The sequence below is a fragment of the Coenobita brevimanus genome, chromosome 78, assembly GCF_032717465.1.
Source record: "Coenobita brevimanus isolate Jiangsu-jjx chromosome 78, ASM3271746v2, whole genome shotgun sequence".
NCBI lineage: Eukaryota > Metazoa > Arthropoda > Malacostraca > Decapoda > Coenobitidae > Coenobita > Coenobita brevimanus.
The window spans coordinates 47,113,105-47,141,008 of NC_137031.1; the positions used below are offsets into that span (position 1 = coordinate 47,113,105).

At 42.3% G+C, this 27,904-nt stretch overlaps 1 protein-coding gene across 1 annotated transcript in view; it reads left to right on the top strand.

The window, feature by feature from the left end:
• LOC145408671 (zwei Ig domain protein zig-8-like) overlaps positions 1 to 27,904 on the top strand; it is a 393,413-nt gene that overhangs the window by 310,414 nt on the left and 55,095 nt on the right. The window contains exon 3 of the mRNA XM_080279351.1: positions 25,055 to 25,224. Within this exon, the coding sequence (XP_080135477.1) occupies positions 25,055 to 25,224 (170 nt within the window). The remainder of the gene's footprint in view (positions 1 to 25,054; positions 25,225 to 27,904) is intronic.

Sequence of the window (27,904 nt, forward strand, 5' to 3'; positions counted from 1 at the left end):
CGCCAAAAACGTGACTCCGGAAGACCCAGAATGGCAAGACAAATGAAAAGCTTGGCTGTGACTCCTGGATTAGCCGGGTGGATGGCCCTAGCTTTCTGGGCCATCCGCTTCTTGTCATTTTTCTCTTCTGTTAAACGATTCGATTTTTCACTGTCTGGGTCTTTTTGTCCGGAGCGTCGCCGGGCCGGAATAGATACAAATAAACAGATTAAATAGATGGAGAGGCGTTGTTAAGGTCGGCCATTGGAGGGGATTAAGAACCAGCGGCAAAAATGTTAATGGCCATCGTCTGAGGGAAATTGACCCCTGGCACCCCCGTTCTTTCTTCCTTCACTTTCCAAACAGCTCTTTCCTTTCTTCCACCTACTCTTCCCTCCTCCCACCCATTCCCCCTCTCTTCTTCAACTCATCCCGTTTCACCTACACCCAGTCCCCCCTTCCATCTTTGCCCTTTCTCTCCTTCCACCTATGCACCCTCCCTCCTTCCATCTACTCCCCCTCCCTCCTTCCATTCACTCCGTCCCCCCTCCATCCCCGCCCTCCACTCATACCCCTTCCTTCCTCCCGCGCACCCCAGTTCCTCCACCTACTCTATCCCCTTCCACCCACTCCCCCTCACTCCTTCCACCCACTCCTCCTCACTCCTACCACCCACTCCCCCTCACTCCTTCCACCCACTCCCCCTCACTCCTTCCACCCACTTCCCTTCACTCCTTCCACCCACTCCCCCCTCACTCCTTCCACCCACTCTTCCTCCCTTGCTTCCCTTGGGGAGCTGTTGGTGCAATGTTAGTATTTTCATTTCACATCTAGAAGACCTCTAGTTCGATTCTTAGGCCGGTCAGACTCTTGGACGAAGTCTGTTTCCATGTCCTTTTTCATTCAATAGTACAGTTAAGGGCCTAGATTTATATTTCACTGTTTTGTGCCTTATTCTAGGGGAAATACACGGTGTCCGTAAATAGGGCTTCACTAGAAACTCACCTGGAGATATCTTCTTTGGTGAAGGACGGCTCAATTTGCTGGTGTGGGCGAGAGGGTAAGAGTGGGAGTAGGAATTGGATAAATGATGCGAACAGACATCAGTAACGCTGACTGAGAGGCCCCTTCAACACATGAGCAATGGAAGAGGAGCGTTACATATGGACTACATTGTATTTTGAATCTAAACAGAAACTGATAATCTATCCTAAGGATCGTTCGCTCTGTCAAAAGGCATTATTCCTAAGCTTTCTTCTAAGGCAATGAAACAGCTAACATACATGGCCCACAACTGATAAAAACCCAAGTTCGGTTCCTTGGCCGATCAGACTCTGGGACAGTGTTGTGATACCATGTGTCCTTGTTCACCCAGCAGTACATTTAGGAACCTGTCGATTGTTGCGTGTCGTATTGCGGGACAGACTGTGACTTGGTAAAAGACTATTGCCTGTCTTGAAGACCCGCGTGTAATCAATAGGCATCAGTCCTAAACATTAATCTTCCATCCTTCCATCGTCTTCCTCCTTTCCATCCCCTCCTCCCCACCCCCCAGTCTCCCCCTCCCTCCTTCCACCAACTCCCCATTCCACCCACTCCCCCCCTTTCACTCACTTCCCCTCCTTTCATCCTCTCTTTCTGTACACCCTTCTCCATCCATCTTCCCCCATCCACATTCTCCCCCTATTTTCACTCCTCTCCTCCTTCCACCCACTCCCCTGCTTCAAATCCCTTCCTCCTTCGCCGTCGCCCTCCTTCGTCCTTCCTTACGTCTGAATAATATTTTACCCGTCACCATATTCTTCTGTGCATCTAATTTCCTCCACGCCAATCTTCTTTACTTCTTTTCTATTTCACTCCTTGCTGCCTCCCGTCTTATTCATGCTTCCCCACAGCTCCTTATTTCTTTGCATTTTGGCGCATCTCCTCTTCGTGCATTTCCCTTTGTTGCTGCATTTCTTTTGCTCATCTCCCCTTCCTTCCCTCTTCCTTCTTCTTTTCCTTTCATGTTGGCTTTGCCCTCAGGTATTTTCCTTTGACCTGCGTCCATCTCTTTCCTTCTTCCCCTTACTTTCTTCGTTCCCTTTCACTTCCTTTTTCCCTTCTTCCTTCCTTTCCTTTCTTCCATTGTCACTCATTCCCTTCTTCCTTCCTTTCTTCTTTCTTCTTTCTTCCTTCCTCTTATGTATTGTACCTTAACTATACCTCTCTTATTTCTATCCTTCCTCCTTCCTCCCCTTCCTTCTACACTGTCTTTCTTCATTTTCCTGCATTTTCTTTCAATTTACCACCTTCCTCCACTCATCCTATCTCCCTCCCTCCCTCCCTCCGTCCTTCCTTCCTTCCTTGCTTGTTTGCTTCTTTCCATTTTACCTTCCTTCCTTCCATAGCTCCTTCCTCCTATGCATTGCATGCTTTCTCGATCTACTCCTTCCTTTCTTTTAGTCTCTCCATCCCCCTCTTTCTTTCTTTCTTTTTTTTTATTCCTACTTCCTCCTTTCTCTTCTCACTTGATTTTCACCGCCAAGTCCCATCTCTATACATCCACGTCTTTCCCTACGCTACCTTCACACATTTGCCTCTCCTTCTATCCTTCCTTCCGTCCTTTCTCTTCCTTCATCCTTCTTTCCTGCTGTCCACCTCTTGTCAACTCTAGCCCTCCATTTTCACTTCAGCGTCCTCAACTCCATGTCTTCTCGTGTTTCCTTCCATCCTTGCTCCTTCGTTTCCTTCTTCCCATTTTATTCCTTCCTTCCTTCCCTCCTTCCTGCCATCCTCTCTTTAGCTTGAACAGTCAATATTCACCTTCTTGCCCTCAGCGCCTTACATCCCCGTCCTTCCCGGTCATTTTTTTCACATTCCTCTCCTTCCTTCTTCCTTATTTCTCCCTTCCTACGATTCTTTCCTCCCTTCCCTCATCTAAACTTTATCCCTCCATTTTCACCTTTTCCTACCAGCTCCTTACCTATCCGTCTTTCATTCATTCATTCCTTCTCTCTTTACTCCTTTCTTCCACATTCCTTCCTTCTCTCCTTACTCATTTCTTCCTCTTTCCTTCCTTCTTCCTCTCCTCTCTTCCCCATTCCTCCCTTCTCCCCATCCTTCCCTCCTCTGAATCTACAGCGTTCTATTTTCACTTGCTTGCTTCCAACTCCTTACGTCCTCGGTTATCTCCTGCTTTCTTCCTTTCATTCCTCTCTCCATATTCTGTCTTTTTATTCCTTCCTTCCTTTATTTCTCGCTTCTCTCCTCTTCGTTTTCCTTTTTTTTTCTATTCTTTCCTTCCTCTCTTCATTCTTTAATTATAACCTTCCATTTTCACCTTCTCGTCTACAACTCATTACATCCTCGTCTTCCTCTCCATCTTTCCTTTCCTTCCTTCCTCTTATTTCCATCTTTTCCCTCCTTCCTTCCTCCTCATTCCTTCCTTCTTTCCTTCCTCCCTTCTTATCCATTCCCTTCTCTCTTCCTCCCCTCTCCTCAACTGTAACCTTCCATTTTCACCATCTTGCCTCCCACATCCACGTCCTTCCCTTCTCACATTTCCCCCTTCCTGTTTTCCGTCCTGTTAACGCATTTTCCACGTCATCACCTTCTCTCCATCCTTTTGATTTTCCTTCTGCTCTTGGCTTTGCTCCCTTCCTTATTCACTTTTTCTCCAACTTCGTCTTCCTTTCTCCTTTTCTCTTTGCTGTCCTCGTCTCTCATTCTCTTTGGTTCTCTCTCTGTATTTTATCCAGTTCTTTCTCTTGTATCTCTTTTTTTCTTTGCCGTTACTTCTTCCACTCCTCTGTTCTTCTGCCCTGATTTCTTGTTTCTTTTGATTCTGCGTCCTTTTAACCTTTGTTCTATACTCTCTCCATCTGTCTTCACCTTCTCTCTGTCCCTTAGATATTCATTCCGCACTCAGCCTTCCTTCCTTCCTGCTTCCTGACCTTGCTTCGTTTTCCCTTACCTACCCTTTTCTTCATTTCCCTCCTCTTCTAAAACCAAGCCCAATCTCTTTTATCCTTTAATCTCTCTCTCTCTCTCTCTCTCTCTCTCTCTCTCTCTCAGTACCTGTGTTCGCCTCTTCCCCCCCCCCCCGACCTCCTTTCTTCCTTCTCTTTATTCCTATATTTTTTGCCACAGTCACTGTTATTCCCTTCTTCCATCATAATTTACTCTCATGCCTTCCATCCATCCATCCTTCCTTCCTGCTTTTTCCCGTTTCTCTGTCTTCTTCTTCTTCTCCTCCTCCTCCTCCTCCCCCTCCTCTTTTTTCCCCCTCTCTTCTATGCCTGTGTTATTTTCGCTCTCACCTTCGACTTTCCTCATGCAAACTATTTTCGTCTCGCTTCGTTCCTGCGTTTCCACCAGAATTTTTTTTCCCATGCTCTCTCTCTCTTTTTCTTTTTTTCAGTTCCTGTTGTTTTACGAATCCTTTCTCTCTCTCTCCCTCACATTTTCTACTTCACTCCTCCCTCCCTCCACATAACCTTACTTCCATTACCTTTCATCTTTTAATTTTCCTTGCTCATTTCATCTCCCCTTTACCCATTTTTGCTCCAATTCTTCCTTTGCTAATTTCTATGCTTTCTTTATTACTGTCTTCTATATGTTTTTTTATTCCTTTATTCCCCTGCCTTACCCTTTTTCTCTATCCATCTTCCCTGCTCTTTTATTCACCTATTTATTACCAGATGACTCTAATTAATCTCATGTCTCTTACCTCCACTATCCTCTCCTAGTCATCATTTTCATTTTCACCCTTTTCTCCATTTCCTCGCCTCCATTTCCTTCTATTTTTTTTTTCCTAACTCCTTCCCAGTCTCCATTTTTCCCCCTCTTACTCCGGACTTTTATTTCCCTCACTCTCTCCCCATCTACACGCGTCCTTTTCCTTCTCCTCCCTTTCTTCCAACTCTCCACCTTCCTTTTCTTCTCCCATTATTTACTCTTGTCTGTCTACCTCCTGTCTTTTGCTTCAGTTTCATCCTGTCATTTCTCTCCAGTTTTTTCTCCCACTTCTTGCTTCCAACTCCTCCTCCCTTTCTTCTCCTTCATACCTCCATATCCATCTCCCATTTTTTCTTACTCCTCTCCTGTCTCCTGTGTTTGCTCCTCATACTCCACACTTTCGTTTCTCTCTCCTCTCTTTTTTACTCATTATTCCCATTTCGTTCTCCAATTTTTTCCTTCTTCAATCCATTTCCAACTCCCATTTTTCCCATTTCTTCTCTACCTCCTTACTCCATACTTTCAATCTCTCTCTCTCTCTCTCTCTCTCTCTCTCTCTCTCTCTCTCTCTCTCTCTCTCTCTCTCTCTCTTACTCTCCTTATTACAATTTCCTTCTTTTTTTCTCCGCCTTCTCCGCCTTCTGCCTCGACCCGCCATCAGGACGCCCAGTGGTGTACAGAGATGGAGGCGATCAATAAGGTGAAAGTCCAACTCGGGTCACGGAGCTGGACCTCACTCATTCACTCATTCGCTCATTCATTCATTCATTCATTCAATCAATCAGTCAGTCAGTCACTCACTCACTCACTCAATCACTCAATGACTCTCGCACTCAGTCACACATTCATTCATTCATTCATTCATCCAGTCAGTCAGTCAGCCAGTCAGTCAGTCACTTACTTACCCACTTACTCACTCACTTACTCATCCACTCACTCACTCACTCACACAGTCGTTCAATCACACCTTAGCCACACCTTACAGCTCTTCCGAAGCATTTCTTTATTTGATAGCCATTGACGGAATCCACAGACAGCAGCAGGAGCATTAAATAACCATCTCACATAGGACCACTCATGTATTCTGTCTCAGTTTACGCCAGACCGTTTTATTCAGCTGTGAGTGAGTGAAGGAGTCTGAGTGAATAGTGAGTAGATAAAATAACTGATTAATTGTTTAACTCACCGTTTCTTATAACTCTTGCTGAAATAAAATCACCGTAAATTAGATTATTGTTTTCTCATATCAGCATGAAAAAAGATCACCCATTATCAGCGTTATTAACAATGTTTCTATTTCACGCAACATTAACGTTGCAGAATATATTGTTACCTAAATGAGTATTCATTGGTATAAAATGTCTTTCCGCTTCTGATTACACTGATTACATTTGATAAAAAGCCTTAATACCAGATTTGTTATGTAACTGAAAAATACTCTCCTGCAGCGTCTAGTATATTTGCATTTTCAGTATATCACAGAGTAAGAAGAAAATAAAGCTACCCATAATATCACCCATTATTTTTTCCAACATTGATAATCAGAGAAATTTTGGAGCTGTCATGGCAGCTGCTTCATATTCGTCACTGCTTACTGACCATCACGTTAACCTACTACCTTCAGACTCGTTCTTCGCTGCAAAGTTAAACCATAAAACATAAGCACAGACTTTAACTTTAAGACTCCAACACTCAACAGAACTCCAAATGGGTCAAAAGAGGTTCATATTTCCTTCAACATCGCCACCCCCTTCGGCAGACACGCTTCCTGTGCTGCTGTCACAACCCTCCCATTCCAGTCATGTTGATTCTCAGTATCCAATACCTGTCTAGACGAAACCAAAACACACACACACACACACACACACACACACGATCGACGTCAAAGAGTAGGGAATCACTGTAACTCCAGCTTAAATATTCCTTCTTCACATGTTGATAATAAACAATATCTAAATAATTCCCCTCATCTTACGCCCAATAATTATGCTGAGTTCATTTTTTTTTATTTTTCCTGTCATTTTGGCCTTAAACATCAGAACCCAGTAGCCTAGCCCTGGGTTCCTATGCTCCTGAAGGGGTAAAGAGGAAATGAATGAATGATAGATAAAACAGACAGACAGACAGACAGTTAGACGGACAAAGATATAAATAGATAGATTGATGAAATAATAGATAGATAGGTGGTTTAATAGACAGGTAGATAGACAGATAGCCAGACCATGCCGTAGGGTCTCACTCGCACCACCTACCCTGTCAAACAATCTGGTCACGTAATGAGTTAATGGTCCCTTTATCATAAGGTAATTACGGTGTCGATAGCCCCACTTTTTACCAGGTGCGGGAAAAGTCATAGGCGGTGTTAATGCACGTCAGTCTACGGATTTTTGTGTGTGTACTTTTTTCTTCCTAGCTCTGGACGATTTTAATTGGAGAGTGAGAGATTTATTGAAGTGGAAGAGTTAGATATAACGTTCATTAATCCTTTGAAGAGCATAAGTCATAATAAGTTCAACACAAACGTCTCAATAGCAAGAATAAGATGAAGTAATCGGACTGAAGTGGTCATTACCTTGTGGTGTCCAGAGAAGACCTCAGGGTGGGAAAGGAGGTCCGGATGATGATGATAATGGTGATGATGATACAGTGTTGTCTTTATATAACACTACTGTTCACTACGACAGGCATTTTTCGTGCGTCGTAGTTACGGCTTAATCAACGTTATCAATGTCTACCCTGTACCATTATTTCATATCCTACTCCCACTGCCACACCCACGCCCACACCAACAGCCTGAGTCGTCCCAGCATCGCATACAATCAGGCGAGTGTCTAATGAAGGGCTATTTCAGGGCAACGCTGTGTCTGATGCTGCAGATTAAGTTGCTGAAGTGCTTGAATTTCTGTAATAAAACAAGGATGGTTACGGCATTACCAGTCAAAAGTATTATGTTGTTCAGTATATAAAGCACTGAAGCTCATATTTCTCACTGCGGTTACGATTGAAGTGTGATTATATCCCGACAGCGATAAACAGGAGCTTAGTATTCTTTGTGATTTTAGTACGCGACTACTCTCAGTTTCTTGGCTTAGTATTTAGCACTCTCAGGCTACCCTAACTAACTCTCAGATAAATTAAATCGTCTGGCGTTAGCTGGTATAGAATAAGAGAGTTGTTCTGACCGTGAAAGCTCTAATGACTTCCTCTCAGTTTAATATAATTATCTGTTGTTAGCTAGAAAAGAAAACTAGAGCTGTTCCACCCACACTGATGACTATATAAACTCTTTCAGACTCCTATGACCCTCTCAGATGAATAAAATAGCCTTACATTAGCTGGCTAGAATATCCGAGTGATCCTGACAATGGGGCACATGTTTATTTCCATACACAGTGGTTAATTATCACTAAAGCCTTTGGTAATTAAACTTTTCAGTGAATAATGAGCATGGTCTATTCTTAGCCTGGATCTCCTCAAAGCCCAGCGGGATCGAGTGGGAGCGTCACAAAGTGCTGAAGTTGACGCAGAGGTAAAAATATTCACTCCTTTGTATCGGGGATATGATTAGGCGAGGCGGGAGTGAGCACGAGCGGGAGAGGCCGACGTTCTCTTGGTATCGAACCGGAGATAGGAACCCCACTTCAGAGGCTCTGGGATATAATCAAACCTATATTCGTAAGGCTCTGGACTGTATTCTTGGCTATATTCTTGAGGAACTTGACCGTGTTTTTGGCTACATTTTGTAGAGTGTGGGCTATATTCTTGATGCTCTGGCCTACATTCTGGGCTATATTCTGGACCATGATCTTGATGGAATCCGGGGTTTTGTAATGTCTCATCCTTAGTGATGAATTTTACATGTTACAAATTTTCTTTTTTGGTACTAGTGCACATTATGTTCTAAAGTTACAGATAAAATACATGAGACTTAAGGACAAAGTGGTGGTACAAAGCTTCCTATCAACGAGAATACGTGTGTGTAATGCAGTTCCTCCCTTGTGGTGAACAGTATTTCTAGGTCAAGTTAAAGTTAGTGCAGTTTAGTTTGCCTCCCAGATGAGTCAGGTAACCAAGAGGAAATTGTATTCAGTTTGGTCCGCCATCACACAATATAGACTACCCCGAAGATCAAACGCTAACTCACTACTGGTTTGGACAACTCTTGCGTTATATTCCAGGTAACGTTAGACGAAGGCATTTAGCTGAGAATGGGTACGATTCTCATAGTCTACTCCAAAAATCTCCAAGCGATTTTTTTTTTCGGCTGAGACTAAGTCATGGAAACCTGAGTGTATTAATCAGAGTTTCGTCTCAATATCTCCAACAATCAGGTAGAATTTTTTTTTCTCACTATTTCCGGGAGCTTTTATTGAATCATTAATAGGAATCTTGTAATGAACGGGTTAATGAAATCTATGTTATATCCTCTATTTCGAAAATTACCTTCCAAACAGATCCATCCAACTGGAAGCAGAATAAACGATAAGAGAAGGACATCATATGAGTGAGATGATTATTGTTGCTGTTCACTCTTAAGTCGTCCTCGCAACCCGCAGTGTTTGATCTAGATTACTGACGCATTCCGTTCAATGCAGGACGATTTCATTCAGCTTAAGGAACCCGCTAGTTGTAAAAGGGTAAAAAAAATAATAATCCCTACAGTTAGATTATTTTTGGAATTAATTAAAATCAAGTGAGGGGAGTAAGACCAAAATGAGAAATATGCCACCCAGCTGAGAAAGTTTGCCTCATATCTTATTCCGTTAGTGTTATAAGTCTGAAAGAATTTAATGCATATCAAGCGTGAACTATTTAATTCGTCAAGCTTGTATAAACAGAGAGAAAATTAAGAGTCTCAGGCTGCTCTAACTCCCTCTCAGATGAATGAAATCGTCTGGTGTTGGTTAGAATAAAATAATGGGGCTGTCCTGACCATTAAAGTTAGTGATGCCGTATTAACACTCTCAGGTTCGTAGGTCTCCTCAGCTGAGTATAATCGTCTGACATTAGCCGCAATAGAATACTAGAGTGGTCCCGAGATTGAGGATTTTTTTTTATTTCTCCATTTCATAGTTTCGACAGCACGACGAATTTTGTGTACAATAAGCTTGAACGTTTTTAATCTCTAGACTGTGGAAATAGAGGGGAAATATGAGGAAATCAATGGCGCTTGATCGACACACACACAGACAGGCAGAAGGATAGACAGACAGGCAGAAAACAGAAAACAAACAGACGACCAAGAGAATACTGTTGCTGTTAACCCAGTCTAAGAAGGGAATCCCATTTCATTTTGATCAGACTTTATATTACTACAGAATTACGCTTAATGGGGATGTTTTTTGGTCAAAGGGTTGATGAAGGCTGTATCTAACATCTCGAGTTCTAAAATTCCTTCCTGTGCTGAGACTAATCTTTGGAGGTACTAAGAATGCACTGTAAAATACGTCATTGCTCAGAAGGAGTTGAAGATGAGGATGATGGTGGTGGTGGTGGTGGTGGTAATGGTGGTGACGGTGTTTATAATGGTGATGAAGGGTAACATGATGATGATGATGATGGTGATGATAATGATGATAGTTTTGCTGATGGTGATAATTCATAAAATAATTGTGCGAGCGATAATGACAGTAGTGATGAAAGTAACGATGATGCAGGTTATGATGACGACGATGATGATGATGATGATGATGATGACAGTCTTATGACTTATACTGACAAGACTCTGGTAATGACAATGATAAAAGATAATGGACTGAAGAAAAAGAACAGAAAAACATAGATTAAGAGATAGAAGAGAACAAGAGAATAGAGGAAAAAGAAAATGAAAGAGAAGAAGAAGAAGAAGGAGGAGGAGGAGGAGGAGGAAGAGGAGGAGGAGGACGAGGACGAGGACGAGGAGGAGGACGAGGAGGAGGAGGAAGAGGAGAAGAAGAAGAAAAGAAGAAAAACGAGGTTGCTGAGACTAGGTAGGAGAGTGGCTGGCGTTAAGTTGATGGCGAGGAAGTTAAGAATGATTGGGAAAGGAAATGGGAAGAGGGGCGAAGATGAATCAGCAGTAAAACTCATGGAAAAACAGTTAAAAAAAAAAGTTTTGATATAGAAAAAGGTTAGAAGTTTATCTTGCGTTGGGATGAAAAGATTTTGATGTGGCCTATAGTAAATGGTCTGTTGCGTGAGGGGGAATAAGACTGACTGACTGATGATGATGATTATGATAATAGTAGTAGTAGTAGTAGTAGTAATGATAATAATAATAATAATAATAATAATAATAATAATAGTAGTAGTAGTAGTAATAATAATAATAATAATAATAATAATAATAATAATAATAATAATAATAATAATAACAATAATAAAGAGAAACATGAATAATTCAAGGGTCACATGAAAGCAACTCTTTTTTTATACAGGATCACGTGTGAGAACTAAAAAATAGCAAATATAAAATACAAAACATTTTATATCTTAACGGAAAGTGACTACTTTTGTATATCGCAAGTAGTGTTGGTAAGTAAAAGAAAGTAAAAAATAAAAAGAATGAGGGAGGCTTCAGCACTGGAAAGAAGCAACAAAAATGGATGAGGCAGACTTGAGTAATGAAATGACAGAATAAAGAATACGTAAAAATATTTAGAGATAAAATACATTTGAACCCCAAGATCCAGATTCCCAACATATATCGTAAAGAAACTTTGAAAGGTGTTTACTGAATCTGCTACGGTATGCCTCGGCCTCTTACCCAACTCATCTAACTTTCCTGCCTCCCACCTCCTCCTGCCTTCACACCCTCTCTCTCCAATCACTCCTTTCCCGTGCTTGATTATGCCAGGTTAGTGTCTCCTAGATCAGAAAACCAGACGGATAAATGATAACTAGTTGTTCATAAATCAGCAGACTATATACTATGGCTATATTTTTGTTTTATTGGCCTCAGGTTCATCTGAAAGTAAATTCGATGGACTACAGGCTGAACCTGTCATGCTAATGCATTCCCTAGCGTCCTTTTGGGGGATAGGGAGGAAGCAGAGGGATGTTTGTGCGTGTGTAACAAGGCAATGAAACTGCTTGACTATACAGCATTGGTGCCACCCATGAAGCTGTCCCTCTCCAGAATTTATTCTGTTATAAATTATTTAATACAGGTTTCTCGTAATGTTGTGAAGAAACAAAATGATAAAACTACTATGACACTGGAATGTTTTGTCCTGATTTATAACTCATGGCGAATGCCCAGTACGGTTGCTCCATCGGTACTGGAGACTAGGACCCATGGATAAGAGGGATTTATCACAGAGGCATATAGAGGCAGGGATGAGTAATGCGTCACAAAGCCAGGCAGGTGGCGACTTAGTAAAGGGAACGTATTTTTGGCTAATTCCCAACAGAACGACTCCATTCTCAAGTTATACTTGACCACTGGACTGCGGCTCAGTGTGATACGGTACATGTGTGTGTGTGTGTGTGTGTGTGTGTGTGTGTGTGTGTGTGTGTGTGTGTGTGTGTGTGTGTGTGTGTGTGTGTGTGTGTGTGTGTGTGTGTGTGTGTGTGTGTGTGTGTGTCAGTCTTTATAAGGTTGTAATAATGTGTGTCGAGAACTAGGAGCCTTTTGTATGACATACCGTGTTTGCGAATAAAACAGTTCGGAAAAATATTTGGTAATTGGTCTGCACTCGCCAGGAGCCGAAGTGTCTCCCTGGAATTTACAACTAAGCCAATACCAGAGTCCACCCTGCAGCCGCGTCCCCTGCTAATTTTCACCCAGCGCTGATTGCCTGGTGATTCTGTGACGTGCGGGGCTCTGCTCAGGTTGTGACCATCGTTCCAACCCTCATTCACCTTCCATCTTCCTTGCCTTCCCTCTTGCTCCCCCTACTCCCCCCCCTCCCTTAAGAAAAAAAGGTAGGATTATCAAGTACGCAAGAGGAAGACGTTGATGCGGTTTGTTAAATTTCATACATACAATGTCCATATAGTCCCTGCATATCGAAACAGATGCATAATATAGATCAAATTCAAAGGATTCATGTTTGAAGCAGAAAAATTTTAGGCTGTACTGAGTAAGCATTAGTTGTGTGTGTGTGTGTGTGTGTGTGTGTGTGTGTGTGTGTGTGTGTGTGTGTGTGTGTGTGTGTGTGTGTGTGTGTGTGTGTGTGTGTGTGTGTGTGTTGCTGTTGTTGTTGTTATTGCTGTTTTTATTTTTTCACCCAAACACATATCAGTAGGACTAATATTACATGTATTTTTCCATCCCCCCCGTGTTGTTCTTGTCCCTAGGGTGAAGAGATTCTCATAACGAAACGGTATGAAACTAAAGCTTCTCCAGCACTAACAATCATTACCATCAGCATCAGCATCATCGTTGTCGTCGTTACCTTGATAGTTCACTCAAGGGTAATTTCCTCTCCTACTTACTTCCATATTGGGAGAGGAAAAACAGAGGAAAAAGGATGCTTCCTCTAGAGATCTATGAAAGCCCAAACTTTTTCCCATTAAAAGTCTCTCATTCCAGCGACTCTAGGGATTACGACTGAGCAGGTCTGGTAATCTGGTAAAACGCGATTTATATGGATTGTGATTGAATCTGGATCTTTCCCGTATACTTTTATTGTTAAGTTTGTTGAGGTCGTTAGGTGGATGAGGACTCCAGTGATATATACAGCAATGTTTTAAATGTGGATGGATTAACTCTATCGCTTGTGTTAGTGGTGTAGTCCCTTGCTTTGTGTGTGTGTGTGTGTGTGTGTGTGTGTGTGTGTGTGTGTGTGTGGGTGGGTGTGGGTGTGGGTGTGGGTGTGGGTGTGGGTGTGGGGGTGGGTGTAAGGGAAATACAACTTATACAGCAAGTCAAGGTTATACGCCGATGAAGTGTCTCAAACTGTCAAAGTTTTTCCATCCAGATGAGACTGTAAAACTGAGGGAGCTGGCAAATCAACTTTAATGATAGCAATGGAACTTTCACATTTTTTTTCTGCAAATTACTCATAACTTAACAGCAAAAGAAAAAATGAAAGAAAAAAAGAAGAAACCGAAAAATGAAGAAAAGGAAAATCTACCTATTGCCAGACGCCTTAATCCCGTAAGGGGTGGCCACAAACAAATCGCCTGCATGTCTCCTGTGCCCGCCATTTCACTGCCCTGCTCCCAGCTCACACCCCTCCTCCCTCATATATCTATCCACCCCCTCCCTCCATCTCATCCTTGGCCTCCCTATCCCTCTCCCCCCCTTCATCTCACTCATATACACTCTCCAAGTCAGTCTCTCACTCTCCATCCTCTCCACATGGCCAAACCATCTCGATGTGTTTCTCCTAACGCTTCCTATCACATCCATAGCCACACCACAACGCTCCTTCACTTCCCCATTTGTCAGTCTGTCTCTCCATGTAACTCTACATGCTCCTCTCAAATAACTCATTTCCACTGCTCTCACTCTTGACTTCTGTCCCTCCAACAAGGTCCAAGCTTCACTTCCAAACGTTAGAGTTGGTATCACGATACTGTCATAAAGTAACTGTTTCACTTTCATGCTCACTTCCCTGTCTCTTATCATTGCTTTCAAGGAACCAGCAACCTTTCTTCCTTGTTGTACCCTTTCAAGCACTTCACACTCTAAACTTCCATCCATACTCATCACACTACCCAAGTACTTAAAACCACTCATATTTTCCATTTCCTCCTCATCCAACCTCACTGTACATTCACTGACTTCACTTCTCTCGAAGACCATAACTTTACTCTTCCCTACATTCACCTTTAGAATCCGTTTCTTACACACTCTCCCAAACTCATCCACAAAGCCTTTCAGCTCCCCTTCATCTTCACATAACAATACAGTATCATTTGCAAACAACAGTACAGGAAGTTTTCATCACTGCTCTCTCTATTAGGGCCGCTCGAACATCCACTGCCCTACCTTGATCTCTTTTATAATCCCATCCATATTCAGATTGAACAACAATGGAGAAAAAATAAGACAAGGAAAGTAATGAACATCAAGAGGGCGATATGTAATGAGAACTTCCTGCAGTAACAAAAAACAAACTGCAGCAAACGATGAACACATGGACAAACTTTTAACTTGGCTGGAAATTTAATCATTCTGAAAGTCCCGGATCCAATCTTGCTGCATGTGCTTAGTTTTACACGGCTATTAATATCCATTTACTCATGCTCGCCTCTGGGAACGCGCCAGATGCCGTAAATCAATATCGTCGATTAAAGCAATTGCAGTTTCAGTGATAAAGTAGTATATATTTTTTTTTTTCGCTCTCCAGACAGCCCGGGGTGAGGTGAAGCTGCCGTCCTTCGATCCAATCTTGCCCCTCCAACCCCCTCCGTTGCCCCTCCAACCCACTCCCTTGCCTCACCCCCTTCTCCATTCTCGTCGGCTTGGGAGGCTTAATCCTTTGAAGTTAACGATTTTTCATGTCTTGGCTAAATTACCTGGCGTCCGCTGTAATATTGTGTACTCTGTTCATGTTAACTTAATATAAAATAACCATCACTCCATCTTGAATGCTGAGATAAAACAACAGATTAACACTTGCATATAATCAGAGTCACGGGAAAGGGCTGTGGTGAGGCTGCAAAACCGCAGTATTATCTTATTCTGCAACTAAGCTAGGGAAAATTGGCTGCAAAAGGACAGAAATCTCCTCCAAGTTAGGGTGAGTGGACTATGGAATATTCTTGTGAAATAATGTTGGCTTTAATCCCTGTAGTCCGAAGACGTCATTTATATTCTGTTTTTGTTGCAACCAGACGAAGACGTCATTTAGAGATAGGACCCTAAGCGTGAGGAGGGCTATGAAAGGTTGTATCCAACACATTCACTTCGAAAACTCTGTCCTAAGCTGGATGAAATCATCTTGGGATATCAATAATAATTTTCAGTGGACGTCCTAGGCCTGCAGGGGATTAAATGATGTCATGGAATCGACTTTTTGATACTCTGGTTGGTTGCTTTACCAACTACGTGAGATTAAATGATTCTGCAAATAGCCCACGCTCTAAACCAGCATCGTCAGTCCTGGCAGAATGCAACAGCCATTCAACATTATGAACGTTAAAATCACCCAAAATGGTCATCTCGGTGCTGAGGGCAAGGGCAAGGCTACTCAACTGTGTGGATATGAAGTCAAATACACTGGATTCTGAAGAAGCATTGGGGAACGATAGACTACACAGATGTATTTGGTAATATTTAGTAATTTAGATTATACAGTGAGTAATCAAAACTGGATGAAGTGAAATTTAAAATAGTGTCAACTGCATATTGAGATTTGATACAACAACAGGTGCGGCCCTTGTTACAAAAATTTGTGAGATGGTAACCAGGAATACAAGATGGGGATATTTCTGTAGAGAGTGAGATATGTGGTTCTGCGAGGAATAGGGCCAGAGGGGATATGGACTGTAGGAAAAAAATAAACTGAATTTAGTTTGGTGCTAAGGCCACGGATATTGGCAAAATATAAGGCCGCATTTTCGCTTCTCCGCTAAGGAGTATGACTGGAAATTGCAACAGTCGCTGCCGGCACAGTCGCTGATGGTGACCGGGAGGACCCTGTGCCACCATCCCTACCCTGCCGGTGGTGGCAATCCGAGGTACCACCTGTTTGATAGTGATAATGCAGCAGATATATATATATACAAAACAAAACCCACATCCGAATTTCACCGGTGCCGTGTATTTCCCCTCATCAACGCCACCCACTGCATTACGAATGTGTGGGGTGAAAAAAGTATATGTACATACAGCCAGGGATAAAAATTAGTCTGATACCTTACTTCCTCTTTTCTAAAAAATTCTCTGCCGACCCATATTTCTGCGCTGAGAGGGGCTAAATAGGTCTCTGTGCCAACAGGCGACTACTTGGAAATGCACACGCACAGTCGGGGGGAAAATGTTGGCTTAGCCTAATATTTTACCTCTTCTGCTTCACAGTTTCCCCCATTGGCTAATATTCGTCAGCTTATATAGACTTGATATGTTCCTCTGAGCATAGATGATTTTCTCTGATATGACACATCGGGGAGGAAAATGACTGACACATCCTTAGTGTGAAGCGGACGTAGGTGGACATCAAGCGAACTTTTGTCACTTGCTATATAGTCAAGAGATCCACTGTGCCGACCCGTGTCACGTAAACATTTTACGCTGTGAACATTGGCCCAACCACACGTTATGAACCAGGCGCCTAAACTCCGGCCCTGTCCAGTGTTTTGAAATACTAGACAATACAGCGGCTCTAATCTCGAATTTTGATGGTTTGCAGTCTATTCACGTTATTTAATGGGCTTCAGGGGCTTTCCCAAAAAATACTTTTCGGGAAACTTGTGTCCTTTCCAAACTCTGTTCTTTTTATTGGGAATAGTAGAGCGGCGAGGAGAGGCACGTTTTATATTCAGAAAACGTGATTTATTTGGAAAACATGATTTAAACATAAAATGCGTGACAGGGATGAACGATGGAGGGAGAGAGAGAGAGAGAAAGGGGGGGAGGCTAGTGAGAGGGGGGGAGGGCGAGTGAGAGAGAAGAGAGAGTGAGGGAGTAGAAGGGAGAGTGAGAAAGTAGAAGAGAGAGTGAGAGAGGGGAAGGGAGAGTGGAAGCGGGATAGGGACAGTGGTAGAGGAAGAGGGAGAAGGAGAGAAGGAGGAGACGAAGTAGAGAGAAGAGAAGGCTAGGAGAGAAGAGAAGGATAAGAGAGAAGGGAGCCAGGAATAAAGAAGGGGTGAGGGAAGAGCGAAGTTGCCATTCACCGACGCATGACACACGACACCACCCATCATCATTGCCTTCCCGGAATGTGATGGACGCAGCGGTGTGACAGGAGGGTGGTGTGGTGGGATGTGAGACTGCATGATGGAGGTGGGTGAATGGAAGACGTGCTGCGAGGTCGGGAGATAGCAGGTGTTGTGATGTCAGAGGGTGGTAGATATAATACTGTGGTGTCAGGAAGTGGTAGATAGTTAGGAAATGAACAGGTGTCGTGAGGTGGTTAAGAGAAAGTGATAGATGTTTAAGAGGTGATAAACAGTTTGGATGTGAGAGAAGCTTATGAGGTGACAGGTAGCTGGGAAATGCTAAGATGTCAGATGGTGGTAGATAATTGGATATTTATAGGAATTTAAGGATAATAGGAAATTTGGAAACGAAAGAGGTGCTAGACATTTAGGATGAAGCGGAGTGTAAATGTAGAGATGTTAATTCCATTCGCTCCATACGTCACTTCTCGGCTGGACAAAATCGTCTGGCATTAGTAAGAATATCATGAAACAAAGTAATAACACTTATGCTAATGGATTTCAAGGAGAATATTTCAGCGTCAGCCCGGGGGTCCTACAGAAATTAATAAAATCGCCCTGTGTAAAGGTTTTCCAGCAGTGAATAAAATCGTCCGATCTTAATACTCGTACATGCAACTCGTAGACGTGCTGTGTCTATTATTCTAGCTAACTCCAGACGATATTATTCAGATTATGAGAGACCCATCGGTGTGAAGAATGAAGTAGAACATAAAAGTCCTCAGTCTTGTAGGGTTGAAGTTGTGTGTGTGTGTGTGTGTGTGTGTGTGTGTGTGTGTGTGTGTGTGTGTGTGTGTGTGTGTGTGTGTGTGTGTGTGTGTGTGTGTGTGTGTGTGTGTGATTAAAACTGCAAAGTATTACACTGATGGAAGAATACTGAAGTGTAAGGATGTCAAAGTCAGGAGCAATAAGGAGGGGGGGTTATCAGAGGGTCGCGATGTTAGGAAAGTTGTCATGAGAAAGAGTAAAAAACACATCCTCTTCATTAAAAAAAGAAAAAAAATCATTTCACTGAGCGGGGAAAAAAAAATTGTCTGGTGGCAACAAGAACGAACTTAAAATCCCACATCGAACTGCATATGCATTTCACTGGAGAGATTTTTAACCTTTTCAATACGAACACTCTCAACTAAGCCGAATTATACGGTCATGAAGACTTCTGTGTCGTTGTCCCGAGAAGTCCTATAGTGGTTGTGATGTAAAGAATTCCGACAGCGGTTGTGACGTCAAGAAGCCTGAGAGTGGTTACGACGTCAAAAATTCGATAAGAGATTGTAATGTCAGGAAGTCAGAGAGTGGTACAGAACTCGGGAATTCTGAGAGTGGCTGGGACATCAAGATATCGATGAGTGACTGTGACGTAAAAGATGTCGGGGAGTGACTAGGACGTCAGGAAGTCAGGTGGTGGATGTGACGTCAAAAAGTTGAACAGTGGCTGGGATATAAGGAAGTCAGGCCGTGGCGGAGACACAGGAAGTCAGCGAGTGGTTGTGATATTAAAAGCCGGGAAGTGGTAGTGACGTCAAGAAGTCGGTCTGTGGTGGAGAAATCAAGAAGTCAGTAGTGGTCGAGACGTCAAGAAGGCGAGGAGTGATTGGGGTGTCAAGAAGGAAGCGGAACCTGCCACGAAGTTTGAGTACGTCGGCTGGAGGTCTGGGGCTTAATGGAGGTCGGGTTGTGAAGGAGGTATGGTTGGAGGTTTGGTTGGATTAGGTTAGCTGGGTTAGGTTGGAGGTTTGGTTAGAGTAGATTAGTCAAGTTAGGTTCGATTTGAGGGCAAGGGATATAAAAAGTCCAGACAGTGAATCATTAGGCTAATTCGGTTAGATTATTCTGTGGGGCAGAGGTGAAGAGATATGATGCACTGGAGACCTTGTTTTGATCTGAGCAGTGAAGCAGAGGAGGCATGTGATCTAAGTGCAGAAGATTTCAAAGAAGCTGGAATAGACTAATTTAGACGTAAGAATAGATGAATTAGGTTGTTGATTTAATTCACTGGTGCTATGCTATCCTGTCAGCACCATGACGTCTTTCCTATCACTGTTGCTACCAGACGATTTGATTCAACTTGGAGGACATATCTCGCAGTGAAGGGGTTAGGTAAATTCTCCAGTATCCTCTTGAGCATGGTGACGCCATGTAACTATAAGAATAGTATATATTATGATAATCCCTTCCACTCTGTCGGGTAATTTCTTGTGTGTTACGGGGACAGCTCTGTTATCGCTGTCATTGTCAACCCTGCATCCTTTATTCATTATTTACTGCTAGTGCCACACCTACGCCCTCACCAGCAAACTAGGCCGTCCCAGCAACACACAAGATTATCATCAGGCTCGTTTAAGGTGAAGCGCTATTTTCGAACCACCCTCTATATTTGCGACTGCGAGATGGTTTCCTTCAGCTAAGACGAGACCTTTCGTGGTGAAAGGTTAAGTTATAAATGGAGAAGATGGGTTATCGTGAAAGTTAGGGGTACTGCGAAGGCCTGGAAGGGTTGATCTTCATTGACTACCAAGATTTCCTCCCCTGATCAATTTTTCTACCCTCCACTTAAGAAGTTTCCGACGCTCCACTTCGCGAGTTTGCCAGCTCCTCTTGGCGAGTTTCCACGCTGACGTACACCCGACCCTCGCGAGACGACCAAAGTTGCAATGAGGTGTGTCCGGAACTCCTCCCGTCAACGAGACAGGAAAACAATTTTGAAGTTTTTGCAATGTTCGAGGAAACGCTCGAGGAGAGGAGCAGAAGGGGGATATCAGTAGCTTTTCCACTCTGTTTTGAAAATCAGTCTTTGGGATATAGTAACAAAGATCGATGCAAGACAAGGCGCCGCCAGTGCTTGTCAGCCTGAAACATACGAGTAATAGGATCAGCAACATATGAAAGCAATGGTAAACTTTCACCTTTTTCCCGTTTTTATCTTTTTTTTAATGTAAGCTAGACAAGACTGATGGAGAAAAAGAGGAAACTGAAACAGAAGATCGGTTAATTTTTTCTCTGAGATAATGCGTAGATAGACAAGCTGTCCTCAGCATTTGTAGTACAATTTTAAATCAAGTCGCCATGAGCATAAAAGCTGTCAAGAAATGCAATCACTGTGCAGCAAAGTTCATTCAATACACTTGTAAGAAGAGCCCATCAGTCGCGCATCGTGTGAATCCATTAACAGTGCAATAGTTTACATAAATTGTCAGCCTCCCTGAGTAAATTTCCGAAGGATCCATAAGCTTTAATAATTATATCATATGTACACATGTGTTCTGCATTCTAGTGGCTGCTTTTTATGGTACCAAACCTCCACCCACGGCCGGATCTTGATCACGTATTCGTTTGCCAGTCCAGCAGACACTAGCCCTTCCGTAATCGAGACACATTCAGTATTTTATTTCAGCCAATGCCCGACGATTATGCTCAGCTGATAGAGAATATGGGAACTAGGAGAGTCATTACTGATACTTTTAACCCTCTCGTGACCGAGACTACTCTGGTTTTCTATTATAGCTAACGCCGGAAGACCTTGTTCAGCGAAAGTAAATATAAAAGCCAGAGATTACTGACTGATTTTCAAAAGACGGAGGGGAACTCTACTGAAGAAGAACCCTAGTTTTATATATGACACTACAATGTTGCCAGGGACTCTGATTCACACACTTGGTGAGGAAATCTGTTGAGCTTTCCCGGTGATTTATGTCTGAATTCAGCATTTGATAAGTCGATTAAATCACTGTCTCCGCGTCGTGTTTTTTTTTTCTTCTTTAATTCTCGGTGTACATACCATTAAATTGGCCACAACTCTGGAACTCACGGTAACACAGTTTACTCTTATAGAGGTCTGATCGCAAATATGAAATGACACTCTTACCTTAAACATTAGCTTTCTGTTGGAGAGCAATCTGGTTGTTCCTCAGCCTCATTGACCACATGACCTGCTGTTTGGTGGAATGATAAAGCTATACCCTTTTTACCTTAACTTGGTCCAATTTTTCGTCCTTTTGCCGCTTAGTTCACGTTGGTCAATGGAGAAAAAAGACAATATTACGGCTCTATATCCTTTCCATAGAATATCCGTCTGATTAGAATCATAGATTAGCGTTAATCTGTTTTTATAACTCACCAATCAGCGTGGAGAGATGTCAATTTTATGCCAGGTTAAATGCAGTAGAGTAGCTTTCTGTTTGTGTAAAATATTTTGAGACGGTGATAAAACTTTGTGAACCAGGTGACACACTGTTTACTTAGGTTTACAGAGACGAACTGGCAGTTGAGTTTGTATGGCGATTTGTGTCCATTTATTTTGTATTTGAGTCGAAGAATCTGTGGACAGTAAACTACAACTACTACTACTACTACTATCACTATATTTGTGTGCAAACTATGGTGAAAGAAACTTGCCGAATGCAACATGTAAAACGTGGGGAATAATCATTGGGATGGTAAGATATATATCAGCATGTTTGATGAGTAATGAACAGAGAAATTTTCAGTGTGGCAGAAAATGTGTGCGCATCAGATGCATAAAATTAGGGTAAAAAAGGAGGGAAGGCATTTCAGAAGGAATTACGATATAAACATGACATTTATGAATTTTTAAAAATGGTGAGGAGAAAGGTATTGTGGAAGGCGTTATGTACGAAATGCGAGGAGGAAAACCGCTGAACGATATGAGTTACTGATGTCATCATGTGTAAAAGTTGACGGATTGCCAGGTCAGTAGACGAGTAGGCCTAACGGGATTGAAACGAGAAAAGATTTGGGATTTCCAGATAATTGTTCAGTATATGTATGGTAGGGGTCGTGAGTGAGGGTAAAACAGGAGTGATGGAAAGGGGAGTAAAGCTGGTGATGGGCGGTGAGAAATGGTTCATTTCAAGTCCTATCTATGCGGATGATGCTGTGCTGGATTCGAGCAGTGAGTGGATTCTGTGAATGTTCAGAGTTTATGATTGTGAACTGCAATGTCCGAAAGTGAATGTACATAGTAAAGTAATGGCTGTTAGGAGGCAATATGACGTACATGATGTACTGATAAATGGAAAAGAACATGAGTGAAGAAATAAAGAATTTATGTTATAAAATGATATGGGATTAAATATGCATTAAAAATGAAGGTGACGATGGTTCGAGTGGATGGTAAAACTGTGGTAGCGAAAGCTGTACTGCCAAGTGTCGAAAGGGAGCTGAAAGTAATCCCGTTCTGTACAAGGTAATATTCGTGACAAATGGTTACAAAAGAATCACCCCGATGTCAGAGGCAAGTCGTGGGATTTTTTCTGGCTTGAAGTGTTCCATGTGTTGGGGCGAACGTGGGAAGAAGGCTAGACGTGATAGGATGGCCTTGGTGGATGTCTCTTGGAGCGTGTATAGGATTTCTGTTCCTTTATCTGGGATATAGGATCTGTGCTGGAGGAGAGGGGGACGGGCGAGAGGAGCTGATGCCAACTCCACTGTCAGGCTTAGAAACGGATGGAAAAGTTGAGGGAATTGTTACTCTTGACACTGAAGAGACCCTTCTTTCTCCTACTGGAAAATTGTATGCTGCTCTATCGTTGTTGTGGCCTCATGCATAGCTAAGCGTGAATTAGGTGGACTGCAGGTTGAAGATGTCATTTTTTTCTGCAGTCAGTCACCCTCCTTCCAGGAGATACGGAACTGAAGGATATTTCTATAACCAAGCAACACATCGGTAGCCTACGTCCGCTAGAAGGCATCCCTCTCCAGCACCAGGCAGCATGATTGAAAGAATAATGCTTCCTAATAGTGATACCTTGGGGGTAAAAGAGGATAATGTCCGTAGGTCTTAACGAATGGTGGTGAGTGTGGCTTGGTGGAATATATTATATTTTCTTGAATGACTGTTATGGGCTGCTAAGAGGTAGGTCGGGAACTGGATGTGTTGGTAATGTGATGGATTGCGTAGATGTAGAATGAGGTAGTATGGTTAGAATGGTGGATGAAGATTGCGGGTAGAAATATAATAAGTATGAAAAGAGGAAAGAGCGCCAAAAGTAGCCCTAATATGATCTAGGATGTTGCCTTACAAAATGGTCTCATTGTTAGGGTACTGAACAGAGATCGTGTAGCATGGACAACCATCATTAGGAAGCATCCACACGTGCTCTCGAACATGTGCTGGCAACACAGCAGGCAACACGTTTGGGTATATGTTTGCAGCAGTATTTGGGCAGATGTATGCAAACATGTTTCAGTGCTGCTTCGAACACTGGCAGCAGAGGTAATGGGATAAGTGTGTCCATACCAGGCAGCTGAGACTTCATCATGAATATTGCCAACATAATCTGGACGCTGTTGTTACCAACATGTTTGCAGCGTGTTCGTTACTGTGTTCCTTACATGTTGCCAGCACTTGTTCGAACACACGTGTGGACACACACTTAGATGAACAAGGCTAGCACATGCTTATATGTGCGAGGACTCTCAATACAAACGAGCAGTTTGTATACGAGTAAACACTAACTTCTCTAACTGGAGTACAAAAACTTTCTCAGTCTCCTCTACCATACCTGATGCAATGCGATGTTAACTGTCATTACATTTTCTATCGGGACATCTTACACTATCCTTTAATCTCAGCTTATTCATGTAATCACTGTTTCGTCATTTAATCGCTGTTTATTGGATTAATCACTGCTTGATTGCTTAATAATTGTTTATTCAGGCAATCACAGCTTGATCATTTTAATAACTGTTTGTTCCTTTAATTTCAGTCGGTCATTCAGCGACTGTTCGTTCATTATATTACTATTTTGCCAGTTAACCCTATGACTGCTAGGGTTTCTCTAGCATGAAGAAAATCCATAAGCCTGAATTCAACTTGGATGCTTACCATTAACATACTGTAGAAAAGCATACCAAAGATACTTTTAAAAAATCCTATGAATGTTAGTATTTATCTTGGTGTAAACTTGAATTACGTATTTTTTTATTCTGTTCTTTTTACCTACAGACGTTTTACTTTAGTTAAGAGGGACCTTTATTAGTGAATGGGTTAATGAAAGTTTCGAAAAATCAATTCTTATATCATTAATGCATCTGGTGGCAGCAAGAATAATGTTTAAAAAAATATATTGCAGTTTCGGACATTCACGCCACTCGATCAGATTAGTTAGGTTAGGTTAGGTTTGGATAAATGAGGCTGATTTACTTAGGTTAGTTTAGGCCGGCTGGATTGGGTTAGGACGAGTTAGTTTAGATAGGCAATGTTGGTTAGGTTAGGTTAGTTTAGTTTAGTTTTAAAAAATCATTTAAGCCTCAACTATCTCAAACTGCAAGCTGACAAAAATTAAAAGCTACCCGATTGAAAAGGTGAATTTTTGTTTCCCCTTAATTCAACACCAATTTTAGATGATCCAGTGTGAAAAGTGGATTTTGTGTAGCGGGAAACGTTAGAGAAAATGAAGAATTCCAACTCTAACCTGTGTCTCTCCCCCATGCAACATTTCAACAACAGCAACATTTCAGCACTGATTACTTTCTCATCATCTGTCTCCCTTTCATATATAACTAACTGTCACATCACCAGGCATGTGGACCCCTGACCCTCGGCTGCTGGTTGGGCCCTATGAGGAGGAGGCCCCGCGCAGGATGACCAACGCACGCTTCCTGACGGCCAACAACACCCTCACGACGGTGCAGGTCGGAACCACAGCCGCCCTACGGTGTCAGATCAACGACGTGGCCGAGCATGAGACGGTAAGGTACCTCGCCTTCCTTTATGATCTTGCATTATATATACTCTTTTCACTCTGATCTGGAAGAAAACAGTCATATCTAGCGGCCCCATGGTGTCAGACAAACAATGTGGCAGGGCTTGTGATAGTAAGAAACCTCCTCTTCCTTTACGGCCTTGCTTTGTATACTCCGTCCACTTCAACATGGTCGGGAATTTCAATCTCTAGAGGTCGTATGGTGTCAGATCAACGATGTGACCTATCACGAGACGGTAAGGCACCTCTGATTTCTTTTACGGTCTTCGCTTGTTGGTCTGTTTGATTGGTTCACTACTGCTGGTTTGTTTTTATCTAACGGAATCGGATCACTCCAGTAATTTCAATACTAATTAGCGGTTGCATAAAATTAGATGAGCCTTACTTATAATGTAGGAATGAGTCATTATGGCTACCGTATTAGTCATATCATCCCTCCAACCAGACTACACGTGGCCATCATTTGAGGTGAAAGAGGTTCGGGATCTTCGTTAGTTTGAACAAACGGGCTATAGTCACCTTTTGAAAATATTATCGTGCTGCCTAGTATATCCTTTCTTACAGAAAATGAGATTTTTTTTTTTTTTTTTTTTTTTCAAGATACTGTACCTCCAACAACAATATGAACTTTCATCCTCAGTAGTCTCTGAAGTTCTTGTGGAAACACAAAAGGTCGTATCGCGTTGGCTGCATGGATAGGCAAAGAAATATATGAAGAAAGGTTAAGTCCGAATACAGTGCCAAACAACTGTAACATTAGCTAAACAAACATGTCCGTAAAGGAATGGCGGGTATGATGTGGCGAGAGCACATGAAGTGGACAACGTGTGCTTTACTGTAGAAAAACCTGTATGGTACGAAACATATTTTATTTATTGGTTGGAGTCTCAGCGGCTTGTGCTTGACTGAGTTTTACATTCACTATTTTAATATGTTCAGTACACAATGCAGTCCTACAGGTTTATCGTCCTTTCTCGGTGCATTTCCTACCGACAGCGGATATTATAATCACGGAGAGATTACCAGTGAGTGAGGTGTAAGTGAGCTGTAAAGATGAGTTTTATATGTATAGATAGATACATAGATTATATTATATATATATATATATATATATATATATATATATATATATATATATATATATATATATATATATATATATATATATATATATATATATATATATATATATAGTATATATATTTAGACTTTCAGTACCACAAGGATTCTGTCGGTTCAGCCGGAATGATCTGATGTACGTTGGGGAACAATATTCCCCATAAGATAACATCCGTCACGTAGCGCTGGGCTGTTAATAAATGGATGTGAGTTGTGCAAGAGGCGCTGCCCCTGCCCTGCTCTCAGAGTCCAGAAATGTCTTTCACATTTATCTCTGCGTTCTTTACTCCTCCTTCCAGAATGATTGATAGTCTCCAGGGAACCATTTCCTTAAAAGGAATTTGGCTACTTTTGTTATCGTTCCATTCGTAAAAGGAGCCTGACTGTTTTGTCTATGCATTTACAACCCACAGTGAATTTCAGTAGCTTTTGTCCCAACTTAGTAAAGATCCCTCTTCCCGCGACACACCACCTTTCCCAATATACTCTCACACTTTATCCCTTCACCTTGTTCTCGATCTCCGTCTCCTTTTCCGGCCATTCACCAACCCACTCTCATACACTCGCCTCATAATACCTCACTGGTCATTTACTACACATGGCCTCTCCACCATATTCTTCATCAATTCTGTCACTTCTCTATTGATCTCTCCAAATCACTCCAGTCACATCTGAGGTAACGTGGATCGGCGATTCATGCTTTATATTCCATCACAGCTCTGCGTTACTGGCTGAATTAACATACTCTCATGTAGTGCTGTCTTTACTTTCTCGCTTACATTCCTGTTCCTCATAACTGCTCTCAACGCCCGTACCACATTCCTTCCTTGTTTTACTTTTTTCTTCAGTTTACCCTCCATTTTCTCAACCATTTATTTTCACAACACTGTCTAATTACGTGAACACCGGCAAATGTGCCATATCTCTGTAGGCTGAGAATCTGTCTGCGGGAAATTCGTCTTTGTATCTATTTTGAACATCACCATAAACTTGCTCGTCTCTGCAGTACATCACACACACACACACACACACACACACACACACACACACACACACACACACACACACACACTCGTCCATACAGCCTCGTTATAAAATCACACTGCAAACCCCGTCTACTATTTCCATTAATGAGGTAGTTTTAATCCGTTGGATAGCAGGGTTTGTCGTTGATTAATTAACTCCCATAGGATTCACCAGGGTAACAGCAGCAGCAGCAACAGTAGCAGTAGCAGTAGTAGTGGTAGTAGTAGTAATAACAGTAGTATGTTAATCTTAAACGTGAACCCAGAGGACTGTAGGTTGAAGTTGCCTTCACCCTGCAGTTCACCATCGACCTTTCGGGGAATTGGAAGAGAAATGAGGAACATCTGTATATCCAGGCAATGGAGCCGCATGGTTATACCGGTGCCAACAATTTATCAGAGCATAATGACATAGTAGGACAATACAAGAGAAAAAGGTAAAGCATCCAACTCACACCAAAAAATCTGAAACCCTGTCGCAAACTTCAGCTCATATCTCCAGCTTTTCTCTTTCCGCTGCCT